Genomic DNA, 18,080 nt, shown 5'->3' on the forward strand with positions numbered 1-18,080 from the left:
CAGCAGTGTGTTTTTCTTGTTTGACTGTAGGTAAGCTGAAAGGTTTATAACCCACTCCACAATTGCTGAATGCCAGCTGTTTTTTGGGGCTGTTTTAAGGGTAACTGAAGAGCTCCATTTCCATTCCCCTTTTAGGAACTACATATAGGAAGAGCTTTTCCTTCATATAAAGAATTTTTGTTCCTTTTCATTCTCCCCATCTCCAATTCAAATGTCGTTCCCCATTTTTTTCATTTCATTTCAAGTGTTCAAATGAACACTCTTGAAGAATTAGATAATAATAATAATAGATAATAATAGATAATAATAATAATAGATAATAATAATTAGATTGCACTAATTACCCAAGTCTGGTTAGGTGAGGGTGTTGTGTCACTGGTCTCTGGGCTGGGCTGAGGAATGAGTTTTCTGATGGGCCACCTGCAATGGTGGTTGTTCGGACTGATTGCCAAGTTTGCCTTGGAAACCTGCCCTGCAGTTCCACTGTCAGAGAAAACACATTATTCTCCTCCACCACTTTTCTGCCCTGAAGCTAACAGAGGTACACCAACATTTGCCAGCAGAGAATCCCATTTGCCTCTGAAAGCAGGAAAGGGAGCAGTTAAAGCATTGGGGATCAACTTTCCCAGGATTTAGTATCAATTACTAGTATTTTACTAGGTGACTTGTGTGCATTTCAGCATCCTTTCCCACAGTTACAACTTCCCAGGAGCAATGTGTTGCTCTGCTGGGCAGACACGTGGCAACCAGCACTTCTGGCAGAGCAGGAGTGCATGGAAGCACCTCCTTACGTTGGTGGAGTTGGTGGATTGGCAAATTGCTCACAGTTCAAGCAGCAGCGTGCAGACTGACAAGATCACTTTTTCTTTACTAAACAATTAAACTCATTCACCAGAGATCATGCAGAACTGCACTGTCATTTGGCACAAAGCTGGAATAGTCAATGAGCCATCACCCAGTGAGGCAGTGCAGCTCTCCTTCCCTATCTCCCAGGAGCTCCCAGGCAGCAAGCCATGTCCTTATCGACTCCATTTCCTTATTAATTCCCTATTGATCTGCTCACTGAGCGCTAGGCAGAAACAATATTTTTATCTTCTGTACTCTTGGCTGTGCTGCCACTGGATTGTGAAGCCTCCTGAGAAGCTTGGGTTTTCTGTAACCAGGGGAGGATGGATCCACCCACACTCACTGGGAGAGCAGGCACTCAGTGAGGGGTACCTGTGGGAAATCATGAAAGCTTGCTGCGCAAATACCTCAGCTGCTGGTCTGCCTACTCCCTGACATGGAAATTTACAGAGTGGTAATTCATCTTTCCAGGTCAAGCCAGTGGCCAAAAATACCCTGAACATCAAATTCTGCTCAGGATATTACAGCTACTACTTCCTTCTCTCTAATTATGGAGATTGGTCTACAATCAGAGCAGTCTGTGAGGAGCTGGTGTCTGTGAGGATGGGTAAACAGCTCAGACATAGCAGCTGTTTTCTGTGATACCTGGGTATGCTCTGCCACCATATCCACCTGAGGCTGCCAGTCCCACACCCAGCAGTTTCTCCCTGCTTCAACACAGCCATCACTGCAGGCACCCTGCTAACAGAGGCTGCAGGGCCCACACACAACCCTAGGCACTGCAGAAAGGGTCTGACTGTCTGAGGGGAAAACACAGACATTACAGAATGAAATTCTCAACAGAAGAACATAGTGCACTTTTTACTTACACTGTTCTATTGCTTATTTCACAGACCCCAGATAATTTCCCTGTGCCAGAGGCAGGAAGAAGGAGTAAATATAAGGAAAATGTAAGTGCAGAGATACAATGTGACAAGAACAAGTAGTGCAGATTCCCAATGATGGAGACTTCCAACTACCAGCCTGTACTTTTGGGTCAAAAAGAAAATGTGCAAGGTGAGTTTCACTTTTCCATACTGCCAGCTAATGCTGGAATTACTGAAGCAAGTTGAGTGCTAGCACCAGTGCCATGAGACACCAAGCACCTAGAGAAGAGCATGGCTTCTGTGTGGGGCTCCAAGCCCCAAGAAGGCTTCAGATGCTCTATAAACACTATCAGCATAAACAGTGCTCTATAATACAGTTGAGAAAATGTTTGCAATCAGTTCTCAAAACAGACTCTTTCATAATTGAAATACTGCAGAGCAGAAAACAGCATTATAATTACAATAAATGGGTGCTGCTGAGTTAGAGAAGATCTTTTGTCTGCAAATTCCATTTACACAAGCAGAGGCAATGTTGGTAGGAGCAGTTACATTACTCTGTGCACTCCACCACAGGGCTTGGATAATTTTTGTCAGTCCCTCTTCTTTTTAACTTGCAATGGGCTTTACTGGTAACTTGGAAGAAGTTCAGAGACTAGATACAGGAACAACTGGAAAACTGCAAAACCTTGTGATGCTGAAAAAATCAGCACCTATCAAGCAGCAGGTTAAGGGAGGAGTTGATCACTCTGTGGAAAACAGACTTTTGGTAATGGGATCTTCAGTGTGGCATTGAAAGGTGTAAACAAATTCAATGACTGGAAGCTGGCGTTAAATGAATCAGTCTAAAAATAAGGGAGGACATTTTCAACAGCCAATGTAATTAACCTTCAGTACAGTTTAATGGTGGTTGTGCTGGATTTTCCATTGCTGGAAACTTAAAAAAAAGAGAAGGTTTTTCTAAATTACTTCCTAAATGCCCAGCATGGCAAAACAGAACAGGATGTTGCTCAGAAAAGCTAAAAATCACCTTCACCTAGGTTCAGTCCCTCCTCAGTGACAATGAACTCCTGTCCCAATAGGTCAGCCTGGGTGGGTTAGGAGCCTTGGAGAGCTTTTATCATAACCCTGTCAGCTGGCCAAAAGACAAACCATACATGCAATTTCTGGAGTTTTCTGTCACATCACAAGTCAGGAAAGAACATTTTTCCACCTCCTGGCATGCCCTATTGAGCTGAGCTCAGCCCTTGCTGTCCATCAGAGCCACTCTTCACCTTGCCTGTCCTTCCCCAACATGCTTCTATTCCTGAAAACACTATCTGTGCACTCCATGCTTGCATTCCCTTGCCACCACACCATCCCCCCAGCCCCTTTTCCTTGCATTCATTCCCCAAAGGGGTTTGTCCTTTCTCCCAGGTCACAAGAACCACAGGGGAGAGGTTTGGGGATCTAGGGTGAGCTGCTTGGTGCACTGAGCACTGCCTGGGGAGCAGCTGAGCTGCATGAACAGCAGTGGCAGGAGCAACAAGTGGAGGGAAGCTGCTCACATGGAATGATCCCATCTGTGTGTGAAGGGAGGGTCCTCCACAAATACCACAGGACGTGTCCCATATTACAGCCCAGCCCTGTGCCCTGATTTACCATTCAGTCAAGCAAGGCAATTAATCTTGCTGCTTCAGCTTCCCCCTGCACAGAACCTCAGCAATGATATTTGCCCTGTTACTGCACAGGAGCATTTTCAGGATCAATTAGTTTAGCATTCATGCAAAGCTCTGTGGACAGAAGCCTCAACACAAGTAGTAAGTACCATTATTGTTACTGCACTTCAGATGGCTACAGCACTGACATTTTCCAGGCACGCACCATTAACAATTTACAAAGATAAATGGGTCAGAAACCTGAAAATGCATTTAGGACAACTACCTCCTGCTTACCAGCATACATTCAGCTGCGTAAATGACACCTCATCACTCAATGTGTAGCTATGGTAACATTTCCATCTCATATACTGAAGTGCACGCGCACACACACACACACACGTGTGGAGCTGGAGGGAAGCCAGGCTACCTCATTTCATGACACACAAACACCGAGCCAGGGAATTTTCCCAGGCTCCCAAAGCCAAGCTGCTCCCAAGGAGCCAGGGATGAGGAGCAGCCAACTTGCCCCATGCCTGTCAGGAAAGAGACAGGTTAACAGCAGGAGCCCCACCAGGCCCCTGAGGGACTTACTTAAGAGCAGTTTTGTAGTGGTAGATTGCTTCAACGTTACGGCCCTGGTCTTTCAGAAAATTGGCATAGTTGTAGTGCACCTTGGCATTGTGGGGCAAGGTCTTCACTCCTGAGCTGTGAAGAGGAACAGAAGCAGGACACTGTTAGCAGCCAAGTTACCCCACCTTCCCCTGGGTGCACCTTCTCACAGTCCCTCCCTTCTCCTGAAAAGCTTGCTCGTAATCCGAGCACCTCGTCACCTCCTGTGCATTTGTGCCAACACAGCTCATGTTGTAACTCCCAGCTTGTCCCACGCGCCAAGCGCCCCGGGCAGACATCAATGTGTGGCAGCAATTCAGCTCATCCTGGTCGCTGCCACTGCAGGCACTTCCAGCAGCAACACTTCAACACTCCCTGTGGCCAGATGCTGCTGTATTCTAAAATCTGACTTGCTACATTGAAAGACCAAAACCTAAATAGTTAATATTTAGAAGGAAAGCATGTAGTAATTTCTAAAAACAGGGTCCCTGCTTAAACCTGAGTGTCATGAAGCATCTTATGAAAACCTTGATTTAAACCTGGCAGATACCAGAAAGAGGGTATCAAAATTTTCCATGTGCATCAGCCACTAGATGGAATGCATGGCATACTCCAAGTACCAGCACATGTTCACTGTTTAAGGCTGAGCAGAGTGTGCCGAGGAGGTGAGGGCTAATGGGGACTCTCACCCTCAGGTGGCAAAATAACACTTTGGCATTATAATACATGACTGAGGATATCTGGCTGCACAGCCACCCCATCCCTCTCCCCTGCCACATGTAGACTGAACTCAACATTTGGAATTAATAATGAGGGCACAAAGACAAAAGCAAGCATATGCTTATTCACTTAATTGAGAGCACAGAAAGCAAAGTACACCTTGCACAGCCAGAGGAAATGCCATTTCAAGGTTAAACAGAGAAAGAAATCACAGGAGCACATACACCACAGAAACATTTCCCCCGCAAGAATCCAGAGAAGTCAGTGCTCCATTTAATGGGGGAATCCTTTCCAGCACATAAATAGGGGCTCTCTGAGGTAATGGGAAATAAGGATGGATGAATCTGTTCATGTAAAAAAAGCAGACAAAGTGCTGTTTCTTGCTCACAAGCAGATTCCTGCCAGCTGCTCTCTTTTCTACTCCCAGCATCTCCAACCCTGCTACCTCAGGTAGGAAAAGCAAGGACTAAAAAATTCCCAAGTCTTGTTGCTTTGCTTTGTCTGCCTCTCCCATTTAACTTTGGTTAGCATGGAAGTTAATAATGAGACAGGGTCACAGGCAGCCCCTGCTGTGGGGTGCACACCCTCTTGCATGGGAAAATGCCCCCAGAGCTGCAGAAACCCTTTGAGGGGGATTTCACTGCAGAACAGCACTGAAGAATTACAGAGGCAAATATGGTATCCTTTTGGTTATCTGCAGCCAGTGGCATCCAGCATCACTAACACCTACTTGTGACAGCTTCCAAAGCTTCACCCACAACTGCCGTGCAGAGTTCAGCTCAACACAGCCATGGTTTGCCTTCTAAAATTAAAAGTACACCCTGCATTTGGCTTCCTAATCATCAGGTATTTCCAAATTACTTATTGGGAGCACTACAGGAATAAGACATTTTGTGACTAATCGCTGAATTAAATCAGTTAATTGATGCTATTCTTAAGAGAATGATTTTCTATATTAGTTTTCACAAAGATATACTGCACCAGCAGCAAGTAATGTGTGACTGCTGTGGCTGTGTTAATTTCCATTGGCCTTGGGAGCTATTAACTACACACTTACAACCTCTGGGCATTACTGGAATATTAATTCTTATACAGACAGGGTTTCATTACACCAGCATCAGTGTTACAGGCAGAGACATGGCACTCAGAAGTGCTGCTCTCTCAGAGCTACGTGCAAGGAGCTGCTCTGCTACAGCCTCTGCCAAAACAGAGCAGACTGAGCTAACAGTGAGGAGTACATTACACATGCACCAGCACTTCAGTTCTAATGAGATACAGTTTTAACAGCAAGATACATACGTTTAAATATTTTAATTCTGGAGTGTTTTCCTTTAAGTAGAATTTATCACTAATTCCGCTGGTCCCATTTATTAGAATATCACTAATAAAGCTTCTTGCATCTATGTGCTTCTGCTGGTGGCAGGGGTGACACAGAAAAGGCAGAAGTGGGTTTGGGTTCTTCAGATGCTCTCTTCTGCATCACACTGACCTATTTATTCTCCTCACAGGGGCAGGGAGGGGGAATGTTTCATTCTGCAAATGCGCGTAGCAATGACTGAAGCTGCTTGGAGCCTCTGCGCTGGGGGAGGCAGCAAACACGGCACTGGATGCAGAGGGGAATTTTCAGGAGAGTTTAGGAGTTAACACTCCTGCCAACTGACTCCTGACCAGTCAAGAACGCTGTTTGCTCGTTGACAGAGGAAACAATTTCACTCGTCCACAGTGAAAGCCAAGAAGGAAAGGGTGGAGTAAAAATAACAAAGCAGAACACAATGTTTTTCCATTTCTGCTTCCCACAAGCTCCCTCTCACAATTTCAATATAATTTTCCAATGTGCTTTTCCAAACTCCTATTTCCCTGTTCCCCAGCCTGTCACACACATGCCCTTCTGAAAACCTATGGCACCAATCTGGCTCCAGCCAGAAACAAGCTCACTGACATTGGACGTCACTTCTCCAGAGAATTTCCTTCCCTTCTGATTTCTACGACAGCAGTAAGCAACATAAATGGAAAATAAACAACAGGCAAACCTTTTTACGTAACACTTCCTCCCCAGGGAAGAACAAAAAGCCTATTAGCCATAAATCAGAGAAATTAAATGCCACTGGTATTTTCCAACCTCAAATACCAGCATCATCCAAATTCCACTTCGTCTGGGAAAAAAGCCCTGTGATCCTCTCTCTTGTGTTCCTAAGTTTGTGTTCTGCTCTACAAGGTGACAGGGTGCAGGGCTGAGGCTTCATTGATTTTCTGTGATATCCATATGAAAAGTGCTCAGTTAGAAGAACATGAGACCACTCCTGCCTCTGCAGGAACCCTGAGAAACTGATGATGTCTCTTCTGCTTTGGGAATCATTATCATCAACAAAGATTCCCTACAGCAAATTATTCTCTGGATGACACAAACAACCATCTTCCTTGGCCTCCTACCCTTGTACCGATTTCACAGATATCTGTGCTGGGCTATATTAAACTGCCCAAAATGCAATGGGACTTACTCTCTTCATCTGAGCCGGCTTTCAGAATTAACAAAATAACACAGCAGTAAATGCCACTTTTGGGACTGGAGCAGTTTTTGCAAATTCCTGAAGTCAGCAGACCTGTCTTGGGAAGGGGAGCTGCTGACTAAGAAAGCATCATTTTTGTACAGTTCCTTTCCTGGTTACAACTGGGTTTCCAGGCACTGTCACAAACGTGGGCAGCGCGTGCGGACGCTTTCCAGGAGCAACAGGAAACATGGCAGCTTGACAAGTCTTGGAAAGGTCAGTACAGAGGATGCAGAGATCAGCCCACAGCTCCCCCCTCCCTCTCCCTGGCTTTAGACATTAACGCTGACCACAGTTGGAGTCTGACCTTCTGGCCTGTGCATTCACTCTAGAGGGTAATTCCTTAAATAATTAACAGGTAAGTCCTCCCTGATCACCTGCCATCACAGTAAGACAAATTGCTTGGGGCTTCTAGAGATGTCTTGGAATAATATGCCTCAAGACTGAGTGGCCACAATGGCCCAGAGATAGCAACAGTGTCACACAATGTCAAAATGGTGTAAGTTTTAAGAAAGGGATGGAATGGGGTACAAGCACAAAGCTAGGAACACACTGAGTATACAAACATCTCCCGGACCAGCATAGAAAAAGCGTATTTAACAGAACAGGTCTGTTAAAGCCAAGGGAATCAAGATCAATCCTGCAGAAACAAGCAAATGGAGGAGCAAAAAGTAGAGGTGAAAGGAAAAAAAAAATACTAAGAGGAGGGAAGAAGCAGTAATTAATTAAAGCAGCAACTGGAGAAAGAAGAATGAGGAACCAGGATCGTGAGTAAAGATTCTCCCAGCGCACACTTCCTAAAAAAAAATTCAACACACAGAGAATACCAAGTAGTTTGATTATGTCTCCTTTCCCACATCTATAGATTTGCGCTGTATCCTCCAGAACAGGAGTTCTGTCCATTAAAATTTATTGTTGTTTCACATACTTCCATCCACTTCTCCCTCCTCTCCTCACCAGCCTCCTCTTTCTTCCCTACAGGGAAGATCTCTCACTCCTGGAATGACATTATCTTCTTGCTATACTATTCTTCTTTTACATTTCCTTCCCATCAACAAGGAGGATCCTACCACATTACAGACTTGTGAGAGATGTGTAACACCTATCAAAGAAGACCTTAAAAGGACAACAAAAAGGCCAATAAGGGTAAACAGCATAGTGAAGACAGCTATGAGAAATGAAAGCCATTATTTAAAAAGGAACAGATACAGAAGGAAAAAGGAAAATAGCATAAACGTCAGCCAGTTAAACATAAACCATAATTAGGCAGACCAAAAGAGATTTAAAGAAAAACTTGCTAAAGCTATCAAAGCTAATAATGGAATACATCAGATAGAGGAAACCTGCCAAAGATCCCCTAAGGCAAACAGATGATGGAGGTCTAAAAGTAGTGCTTAAAGAAGAGAAGACCACAGCAGAAAAGCTAAATGGATCCTCTGCACCAGTGCTTGCTACAGGGAAACCAAAAGAGTTGCCACACAGGAGCCTTTCCTCACAGGGCAAGACCCAAGCACTGTCTCTGACTGAAGTGGCAGTAAAAAAGGCTTTAAAACAAATCAACACCCAGAACAGTTATGAATCCGTTGGGTCTGGGAGAATGCATCCAAAGGAAATCAAACAGGCAACTATTAGCTGCGGTAGGTAGCCTATAATTTAAATGAGACTGGCACTACGGGAATGGAAGTTGATGAACATTACTTCATTTGGCTCCAGGGAAGGGATCTTGAGGGGGAAACAGACCAGAAAGTGTAATTTTCACTTCAGGCAATTTGGGGAAAACCATAATAAATCGTAATTCTAGCACATTTCTGGATAACTACAGTCCAACAAATAACTAGCCTTGCATACTGCAGAAAGGAGTTAGCTGGGAAGCTCTACTGGTGTTTTATAGACTCAACAGGTACATACACGCTATTGAAACTATGGAAAGCCTTTATAAATATCCAAATATAGCCCAGTCAATCAAAATCACATACAACAATGTTGAGCACTTAAATGCTCAAAAGGTTTTTTTTAATATAAAATCCCTCACTAAAGACTTCCAATTTCTTCAAGGCACCATGGAGTAAGAGGGGAAGTGCCCGTGCAGGGAAGGATCCTCTCATGAATACTTAGCTGAAAGACAGCAAGCAAAGAGCATGAATATGTGAACAGCTTTTACAGCTGGAGAAGAGTACAAGCAGGGTTCCCAGGAGACATGCAATGGCACCTGAGCTACTTCAGGTGTTCACAAAAGATCTTGAAAGGGGAGAAAACAGGGAGGGGACAAGTTTGCTGATGACACCAGTGTGAATCACACTGGAAGAATTAACTAAATTTTGTTGCAGAAGGATCTCACAGTATTGAAGACTGGGGAAAAAAGATGGCACAAGAAACGCAGTGTTGGTACAGACACAAGCATCGAAGAGTGTGTACACACACACTCTAAATCGGCATAAATCTGCACACAGATTCATGTCTAAAAACCTGGTACTTCCAGTCACAGTAGGTGTCATGGAATTTGCATTGAGAGTGCTGTGAAATTATCAATCACTGCTTAGGAGAGGTCATAAAAGGCAAGCAGAAAATTAGGAATTAGTAGGAGAAGAGAACAAAAACTAGAAAGCAGCCCTATGTTACTGTGCTGCACATACCTCTTGAAAGGTGATTCTGACCTCTTTCTCAAAAGGACAGTTTGGAGTATGAAAGCATCCAGAGAAGACCGACAAGAGGAATCAGAAATGCACAACAGCTTCCATGTGAGAGGAGTACAAGACCAGCTAACTTCAGCATGAAAAGGAGACAGGTGAAGGCATGGGGGTTCAAGGCATGGAAGTGCCTTATCCTAAGTGACAAGATGTAGCTACTCATTCAGCACACCAGAACTAGGGGACACCAAACCAGATAATCAGTCAGAAGGCTCCCAGCACGCAGAGGGAAATCTTAGTGTGCACACTCTGTAATTTAACGACAGAGCCCAGCGCACAGGATGCTGTAGAAGCCAAAATTATAAATAGATTTGAAAAAGCAGTCAAAGACATTATGGAAGAAAAGTCCATCAGTGGCTGTTAAAAGCAAAAATAGCAAGTAACTCCTGACTCAGGAAGTCTTTAAACTGCAGATTACTGCAAGCTAGGAAAGAAGTGGAGAGAAGCATTATTGTTGCTGGCCCTGTTCTTACAGTGCTTTTTTTCAGCAGCTGCTGCTGATTGCTCTCAGGGGCAGGCCACAATATGACCAGCAGGAATTTAAAAGTTCTGCCATCCCTTCAAAAGCCCGGGGCAGACCTCTCTCCTGGTACTATCCCCAAAACTCCTGAGCTGAAGAGGGAAACAGCTCAAGCTAAGGCACCGAGCCCTGAGTACTGCCCTGGCTACCCCAAGTCCCTCCCTGGAGGTAAAGGTGTGTTAGCTCCAGCACAGAGCTGCACTGCAGCAATGGCACGACCTCAGAACTGGAACTGGCAGTAAATAGTCACCCTGCTCTGAATGGAGGCTGGAAGGATAGAACTCCATGTGTATCCAACTAAGCAGACATTACCTTATCCCTCTCTTCTGCCACAGACCCTGTAGCAATCCATGTTGTCCCTAGAATGCTCCTTAGTAGAAGGAAACATCCTCCTGTCACCTGCTACAGTCTGACTTCATCGTTCTTAAACATGGGTGACCACAGCTGTGCACAACAGCATATGATGCCCGAAAATCTGCACATGGAATTGTCATATTCCCACCTCCCCTTCAGTAAGAGAGTGGTCCAACTTGGAAACCCTCCTACTGTCCTCCAAGTGGCCAGGTTTGGACTGGAGGTGTGTCCCACGGGGATTGCTATGTGAGTCCAGGCCAGTCACCATTGCTTGAACAGCAAACAGTGTTTGAGAGAGCCATGAGGCACAGCTGAGATTAGCTCAGTGGGTCAGAGCGTGCTGTTAATAGTGCCGAGGTTGTGGGTTTGATCCCATCCCTCTATGGGCCATTCACTTAAGAGCCGGACTCGATGGTCCTTGTGGGTCCCTTCCAACTCAGAATATTCCGTGAATCATGCAGAGGGAAGAAATCCCAGTTCCAGATTTTTTAAAAAATAGCCCCATGTCCAAGACTGAGCACCAAGATGTTTCCTATTACCATCCGAGTAGCAGTTGCATCTGGACAGTTTTCCTTATCTCCTGTTAATAGGCCCATCAATGTCTTGCCCCATGACTCAGAGATAACACTCTCCAGGAGCCAGTTCTGTTTAACAGGTGATTAAGAACACACCTTGTGACTCAGAATAACATCAGCCCATTGTGAGATGCTCCGCCCAGGGGGAGAAGCTAGGCATTCCCACCTGGATAAATCCAGGAATTTCTAGACAGAAATTTCCACAGGTTTCCGAGAAGACACAGCAACCACATCTGCCACTCCAAGAGGACTGCAGCCACTCCAATTTGGACTGCTACCAGCACGCTGGCCAAAGCGGGTGTCAGGTTGTATTCTGACTTTGTCAGTGGTCTTCCTTTTGTATCATTGCATGTATTTTTGTCTTTTTTTCCCTTTTCCCAATAAATCGTATTTCTGACTTGGAGTCTCTCACTGGTTTTGCTTTCAAACCAGAACACCCCACTAAGAGAGTTCCAACCACTTCAGTAGTGTTTGCTGAAGACCAAAGGGTACACATAAAAAACAATTTCATACTTTTAGTGCTGCATAAATTAAACTTTGCTCTGGCCAATAAGTTAGGAAATAAAGCTCAACCCATGTGCGGATCACCTGTGTTTCTGCAATTACTTCACAATTAGACAACTGCTGAAAGCAGCTGGAGGCAAACGCAATACATTTTCTAGCAAAACACAAAATGAAACAGTCTGTTTCAATGCAAGAAAATACATAAATGAGGTTGTTAACAGAGCCGTTTGGCAAAGAATAATCAAATAAAATGAAATATGGTACATTAAGTTTGGCACTTTGTGGCATTTTATTTTTGTCATTAGAACATTGCTAAAGAAATTTCAATATATACAGTAGCGTTACTATGGCATTTCGGAGTGTTGCAAAAAACTTTTGCTATGTCTTTAGAAACGAAAGCATAACACTATCATTAAATTTACAGAATCAAAGTTATTTAAAAACAGCATGTCTTAACAATGTGATTGTCAGAACCAAAGTTTGTCCATCAGCATATAAACTGCTGAAACCAGCTTTTGCACAGTTATCAGACAACCAAAAGTGTTATTTTATGATAATAAAAGTGTTAATTAGATCAACGCATCAAGAGCACAACTTTTTCTAAGAAAAAGTTTGTTCCATGTAACAAACCTACTTTAAACAATATAAAAAATGCAAGTACTCTCCTGTGGTCACTCCTACCTGAAAAGGGATTCTCGTGAAAGCCAGATTTCATTCTGTTTCACAGTCTTCCAAGAGAAGAGCAGCAGCAGCAAAGCAAAGAGGGTCGGAACAGTAATTCTCCATTTATTTAGCCACGTAGACAGCTTTTTTAGACCGTGGACAAAAAGGATGCAGTACCCCATACTGTGGGAAAAAAAAAAAAAAAAAAAAAAAAGAAAGGCAAAATTTACCTAAAGTTATATTTCAAGTGTCTGGTTTATATGCAAGACCATCCACTATTGCATTTATTACACACTTACAGGGGATTTTTGGCCTAATGATATTTTCTGGGCTAACAAACTTCAATTCAACAGCAGTTTTCCTCAAGTCACTACACGATTTCCAAATTAACCTAAATGATAGACCTGGATGCCAAAAGTACAGTTGCATACATAATATAACCCAGCATAATGGTAGCTTACACCAGCCACAGAAGGCAGTTGCTTTTCTGAGCAGCAAGCTAGGAAAGCACCACGTAATAACAGTAATACTGAGCACAACTGGAGCAGTGTGGAAATGACAGGCATTTTAACAGGGGGAAGTCTCCAAACAAACCCAGTGGTGGCTGCTATTAACTCCAGTTTACAAATCGTGAAGCTGAGGCAGGAGAGCCAGTGCTGTAGTCAATGCTGCCGCAGGAGCAGGTGACAGAGACCACCAAAAGGCAGAAGTGCCTGTCTGGGTCTTGCACTCCTACATCAAGGCCAGCCCAGAAGAGCTGAGATATGCTGGCAGATATTCCTTGCTGCCCTCCCATGAACTGGCACACAGTCATCTCCAGCGCCCAGCACTTCCATGGCTCTCCATGAATAACTAACTACTTGTGGCATTTTCACAAGCCAAATTTGAACTGAAGTCTTACTCCTGAATAAATTTACATCGATTCAGTAATTATTTACCTTAATTCAAGGGTTATGTTAATTCCTCCAATGATGTCCATCTGAGTTGGAAATTCAGTGCTTTTGGTTGCTGTACTTGGTAATCGCTAATTCTACTTGTAATTTTTCACAAGGAATTTAAATTTCTATTGCTCAACAAATTTCATTAGCTTATCTAGAACTCTTCAGGCTACTTAGCACCTGACTTAGTGTTAGACTTAAGACCTATTTTAGTCCAGGCAGCTCTCCTTGATGAAATAAGGGAGCAGAAGGCTCTTGAATTAGGGATGATCAATAAACAGGGACAAAAGCATAGCCCTTCCCAAACACTGGCACACCTTGAACCCCAGCTGAATCCACATTCAAAAGCAGGCAGGATGGAGGCAGAGAGATCATTGCACCTGCCCACACTCTGGACAGAGGTTTACAGGCTTTCCTGGTCTGTACAGAGATGTTCGAGCAACTTCCCAGTGAGAATGCTATGAGGTAAGAAAATCTAAGAACAAAATTCCCCTGTCAGAGGTGACCTTGCAGGCAGGCACACAATATGGTGAACGACAATGTAGAAATCAGAAAAAGGAAAATTCTCCATACTTGAGGAGATCTGTGTGTGCTTCTTGGCATGGTTTCTCTGCCCTACTGGAGAGCTAGAAACATTGCTATTGCTTAGGCTTCCCAAGGATGGAGAAGGACAAGAATTCTTCCTGTCACTGAGGAATCACCCTGCCTTTGTTGCACATACTGATTAGCACCACTGCATTGTCTCTGGCACAGTACAGGTGCCCTGTAGAACACTGAGAGAAGCACAGACATATGGGGAAAATCCAGAGACAGCATCAGATCTGCTGAGCATTCAGAACTCTTTCACTGCTGTTTTTGAGTTCTCCCATTCTTCAGAAGTGGTTACATATATATTTATGGTTACCTATATATTTATGTCTCTCAATTATGCTTGCACTTTGCTATAACCCATTTCTTGTTGTGCTGTTTTTTCGTTAACTCTTTTGCAGATATATATTTATTGCACCTACATTAACTGCATGCAAACATTTAGAACTATAGAGATATTGATACCAAACAATCCAGCCTTTACAGTTATTGAACCCTATTTTAAAACCTCTGAAAAGCTAATCTCAGTAATAATCCCTCCCTTTCCAACAAGAAATGCCTCCAAAGTCTGCAGACTGTTTTCACTGTTATTTTGCCTTTCCTCAATTTTATCCTTCCCTTGGAATTAATTATCTGAAATAAATATTATTTAATTGCTTTAGCACAAGGTCATTTTCAAAGTAATTTCCCTATACCTTCACGTATTCAAGAACAGACCCTTCCTACAGAATCGTGAATGCATCCAGAAAACAAAAAATGCAAATGTCAATGTCTTGGTATTTATGTCATATCCTGTCCCGGCTGTTGGGAATTTCTGCCTTAGCAGCAGTACTGAGTCTGAGGCACAGCCAGTATCACACTACACCTCCTCCAGATCCCGTGATCTGATCTAAACAAAACAGAGCATCCACACCAACGTATTAAAGCAAAAACACATAATTATATTACCATTGTTTCCCAGCTCCAAAACCACATAATCTGTCATACCTTACTTCACTTGTTTCACACTAGACTCAACAGTCCCAGTACAGAAATTAACTTTATTACGGTGACCATGACATTTTGAACCAGTGAAGTACCAAATTCACAAAGATGGAGCTGCTGCAGCAGCAACCTGCCCTGACAGTCACTGGACCTGGAGAGCCCCCTTCACCCCACCACAGATTCATCCCCAGATGCAAGTTCATCCCTCTTCCCTTGATCCCGACCTCACCAGGCTTCAGAGGAGCCCTTTGAAGCTGCTCTTTTATCAAGTCAGCAGCAGCCCAAGCAGTTGTACCCTGGTGGAAAGAGCCTGTGCAAGTGAGGCTGCATTTGGATGATGAAGGTAACTTGCCAGGTAATGCCTCCTATGTGGTTAATTCTGCTGTGACCCTGCCACTGCCTACAAACACAGAGAACATTTCAAATAGATTTGCTTTTCTTCTCAGAGTGATGGGGGACTTGACTCCATATCAAATCTTACCACTGGCTCAAACAGGAAATCAGGTTTTACTCCCACACAAAGGGAAAAAAAAAAAAAAGAACATGTCTCAAAATGACCTTTCATCAAAGATTTGTTTGCCCCTTGAAAAACTTACCCTTAAGTACTACATTCCAGACATCTCAGTAGTAACTGCATATGCATTGAGGCTGCAGGGTTTCAGGTTTGGGGATTATTTGGTTTCTTAGTTAACTCTAACATTTCCTAGGGAGGGAACCATTTCTCCTGAAGGATAGCCACACAAGCACTTTTCTGAAATACTTTGTAGCAAAACCAAAACAGTGGGAAACAAGCAAAATCCCCAAACCACTTTGCTAAGACCATTTTCCACTTTTCCACTGGATTATTGTAAAACTGCTAGGCTTTATTTCTTTTCTTTTCTTTTTTTTTTTTTTTTTTGGCTTTTGTAGGATAAGCAACAGCCTACTACAGCTGTGAGAAGTCCATGCCACCTTGGTCCCTGGGGTCCTGAGAAACAGCCCACCAAGTCCACATGGTAGTAGATTTCATGTGGGCTCACAATGAGAATGCATTACAGGGGAACCTGTAACTTCAGGAATGTCATGATGCAGCAGAAAAGTTGGGCAAATGGCCCAACAAGCCAATGGTTTAATGATTCCTCATGGTTTCAGACTCCTGCAGTATTAAAGTGGCACTTTAGGCATGCCCTGAATCACAGCGAGGGCCGAGGGCCAGGCAGCCCGGCAGGGAAACCCTCTGTGCTACTGCCATGTGATTCTGGCAGACTGCACACAGAGAGCTGGGTAATGACACATTTTTGTCTATCATTTCTGTGGCTTGTTAATATTGTTCCACCTGTAAGGAAGCAAAGTGATAGGAGGCACAAGCAGATGGGAATGCGGTGGCATATAGATCTTATTTCCCACTGTGCTCTATATGTATTGCCCTATTAAAGCTAGAGCCAAAACAGCATATATTTAATATTTGCAAACACATCTTGGGTAATTAGATTGCAAATTCAACCTTTCCTTTGGCCATTAGGTGAGGCTGTTACTGATGATGCTTGCACACAGCTCCGCTCTCTGTGGATCACGTTTCTCCCTTTTTAGTAAAAGTCAGGAACAGTTTCACTGCATTTGGCTCTCATGGTGATGGCATTTAATCAAAGCCGCATGCCCTGGATGATGAGGATGCTCTGCTATAGGAATCTGCCTGCATCAGAAACCATTTTACCTCCTTCAGAAATTGCTTGGAGACCTGCTGCTGTGGAAAACTCCTGAAGAGCAAGGCGTGTTCTAGTCATGCTTTCTACTGCATTTTCCAAGTTGTGGCTTTGCACAGTGCATGGTCAGAGCAGGCTGAGAACCTAAGTTCTGAGAGAACCAGCCTGGACACCAGCAGCTGCAGTTCCAGCCTCTTCTAACTCACCCAGGTAGGGCTGTAAAAAGGAGCTTAAAAAGGGTGGGAGAAACTATGCAGAAAAGATGCTTTCCTCACACTTTTTAATGGTAATTTTGTGAACTAGTTGTTTGGGTTTTTTTAAAAACTGATTTAATCTCAACTACACGAATGTAAACTTGGAGTAAATCTACCAATTTCATCAAAGCAGTTACTCCAGATGTCAGAGCTCAGCCTAGATAAGAATCCAGATGCATCCATGCATACATATCAGTTTGGGAAAGAGTTGCCTATAAGCAGTCTGTGGAAGCATGGAAGAACCACTGCCATATTCAGGGGCTGCTAATGCAACAAAAGGGATTATATCAAAAGTATACTGAGACCAGAAAATGCACTTGGCTTCCACATTTCACCCAGGAGGCTCTTTCTGGGCTGCAAAACTCCTTCTTGATTTCCAGCACTTATTTAAGATGACTCCCTTACCCTCCATAAAAATCAACCCTTTCTTCCAAGCTGCTCTGAGGCAAGTTTAACCCTTGCGTTCATGACTAAATGTATGATGCTCCGCTGCTGCCCTTCAGAGAGAAGCGAGCACTGCTGCCAGGTCCAAATACTGAGAGGAAACATTCGGATTCTCTCACTTTTATAGCTCCCCACAAGCTTCTGAGCCTCAGCACCACACATATATTACCTGGCACAACACACTTTACATGCTCCTAGTCCTAGCTACTCCAGCTCTGCAGCGTAAGCAGAGGAAAGATACTGAGAGGAAGAGGCCAAGCCAGCTGAAATGCAGCTTGCAGGCAGGGCTGTTGCTGCAGGGGAAAAGACAGTTCATCCCTAAACTCATCGGCTCTGCTCACACTTCCCTAATGGAGAGTAATTGATTGCAAAAAGCACGATTGGCACGCCCTGGGGGCTGCTCCTGCCTCACTACAGCGGTCACATGTGGAAAGGAGCACTGGCAAAAATAAGCCTAGTGGTGGTTCTTTCTGCCCCAAAATGCACTCTTCAGGCACACAGCTCTAGTGATGAGCTATGCTGGCAGAGTAGCAAAGATGTTGCTTTATGAAAAATGTCAAGTTTTTCAAGGTTGGAGATGTTTGGGCCAGAATGAAAACTGACCTTTGAAAAAGAATGTTTCCATCTGGAAATAGAGTGTACTTGTATGTGCATGCTAGGTTG

At 43.8% G+C, this 18,080-nt stretch overlaps 1 protein-coding gene across 1 annotated transcript in view; it reads right to left on the bottom strand.

Annotated features, from left to right (window-relative positions):
- The window catches only part of TMTC1 (transmembrane O-mannosyltransferase targeting cadherins 1), a 134,816-nt gene that overhangs the window by 35,361 nt on the left and 81,375 nt on the right, over positions 1 to 18,080 (bottom strand). Inside the window, exons 10-11 of the mRNA XM_053943144.1 lie at positions 12,546 to 12,710; positions 3,941 to 4,054 (exon numbers count right to left, since the gene is read on the bottom strand). Coding sequence (XP_053799119.1) covers positions 3,941 to 4,054; positions 12,546 to 12,710 — 279 coding nt within the window. The remainder of the gene's footprint in view (positions 1 to 3,940; positions 4,055 to 12,545; positions 12,711 to 18,080) is intronic.

The sequence above is a fragment of the Vidua chalybeata genome, chromosome 5 (genome assembly GCF_026979565.1).
Source record: "Vidua chalybeata isolate OUT-0048 chromosome 5, bVidCha1 merged haplotype, whole genome shotgun sequence".
Taxonomy (NCBI): domain Eukaryota; kingdom Metazoa; phylum Chordata; class Aves; order Passeriformes; family Viduidae; genus Vidua; species Vidua chalybeata.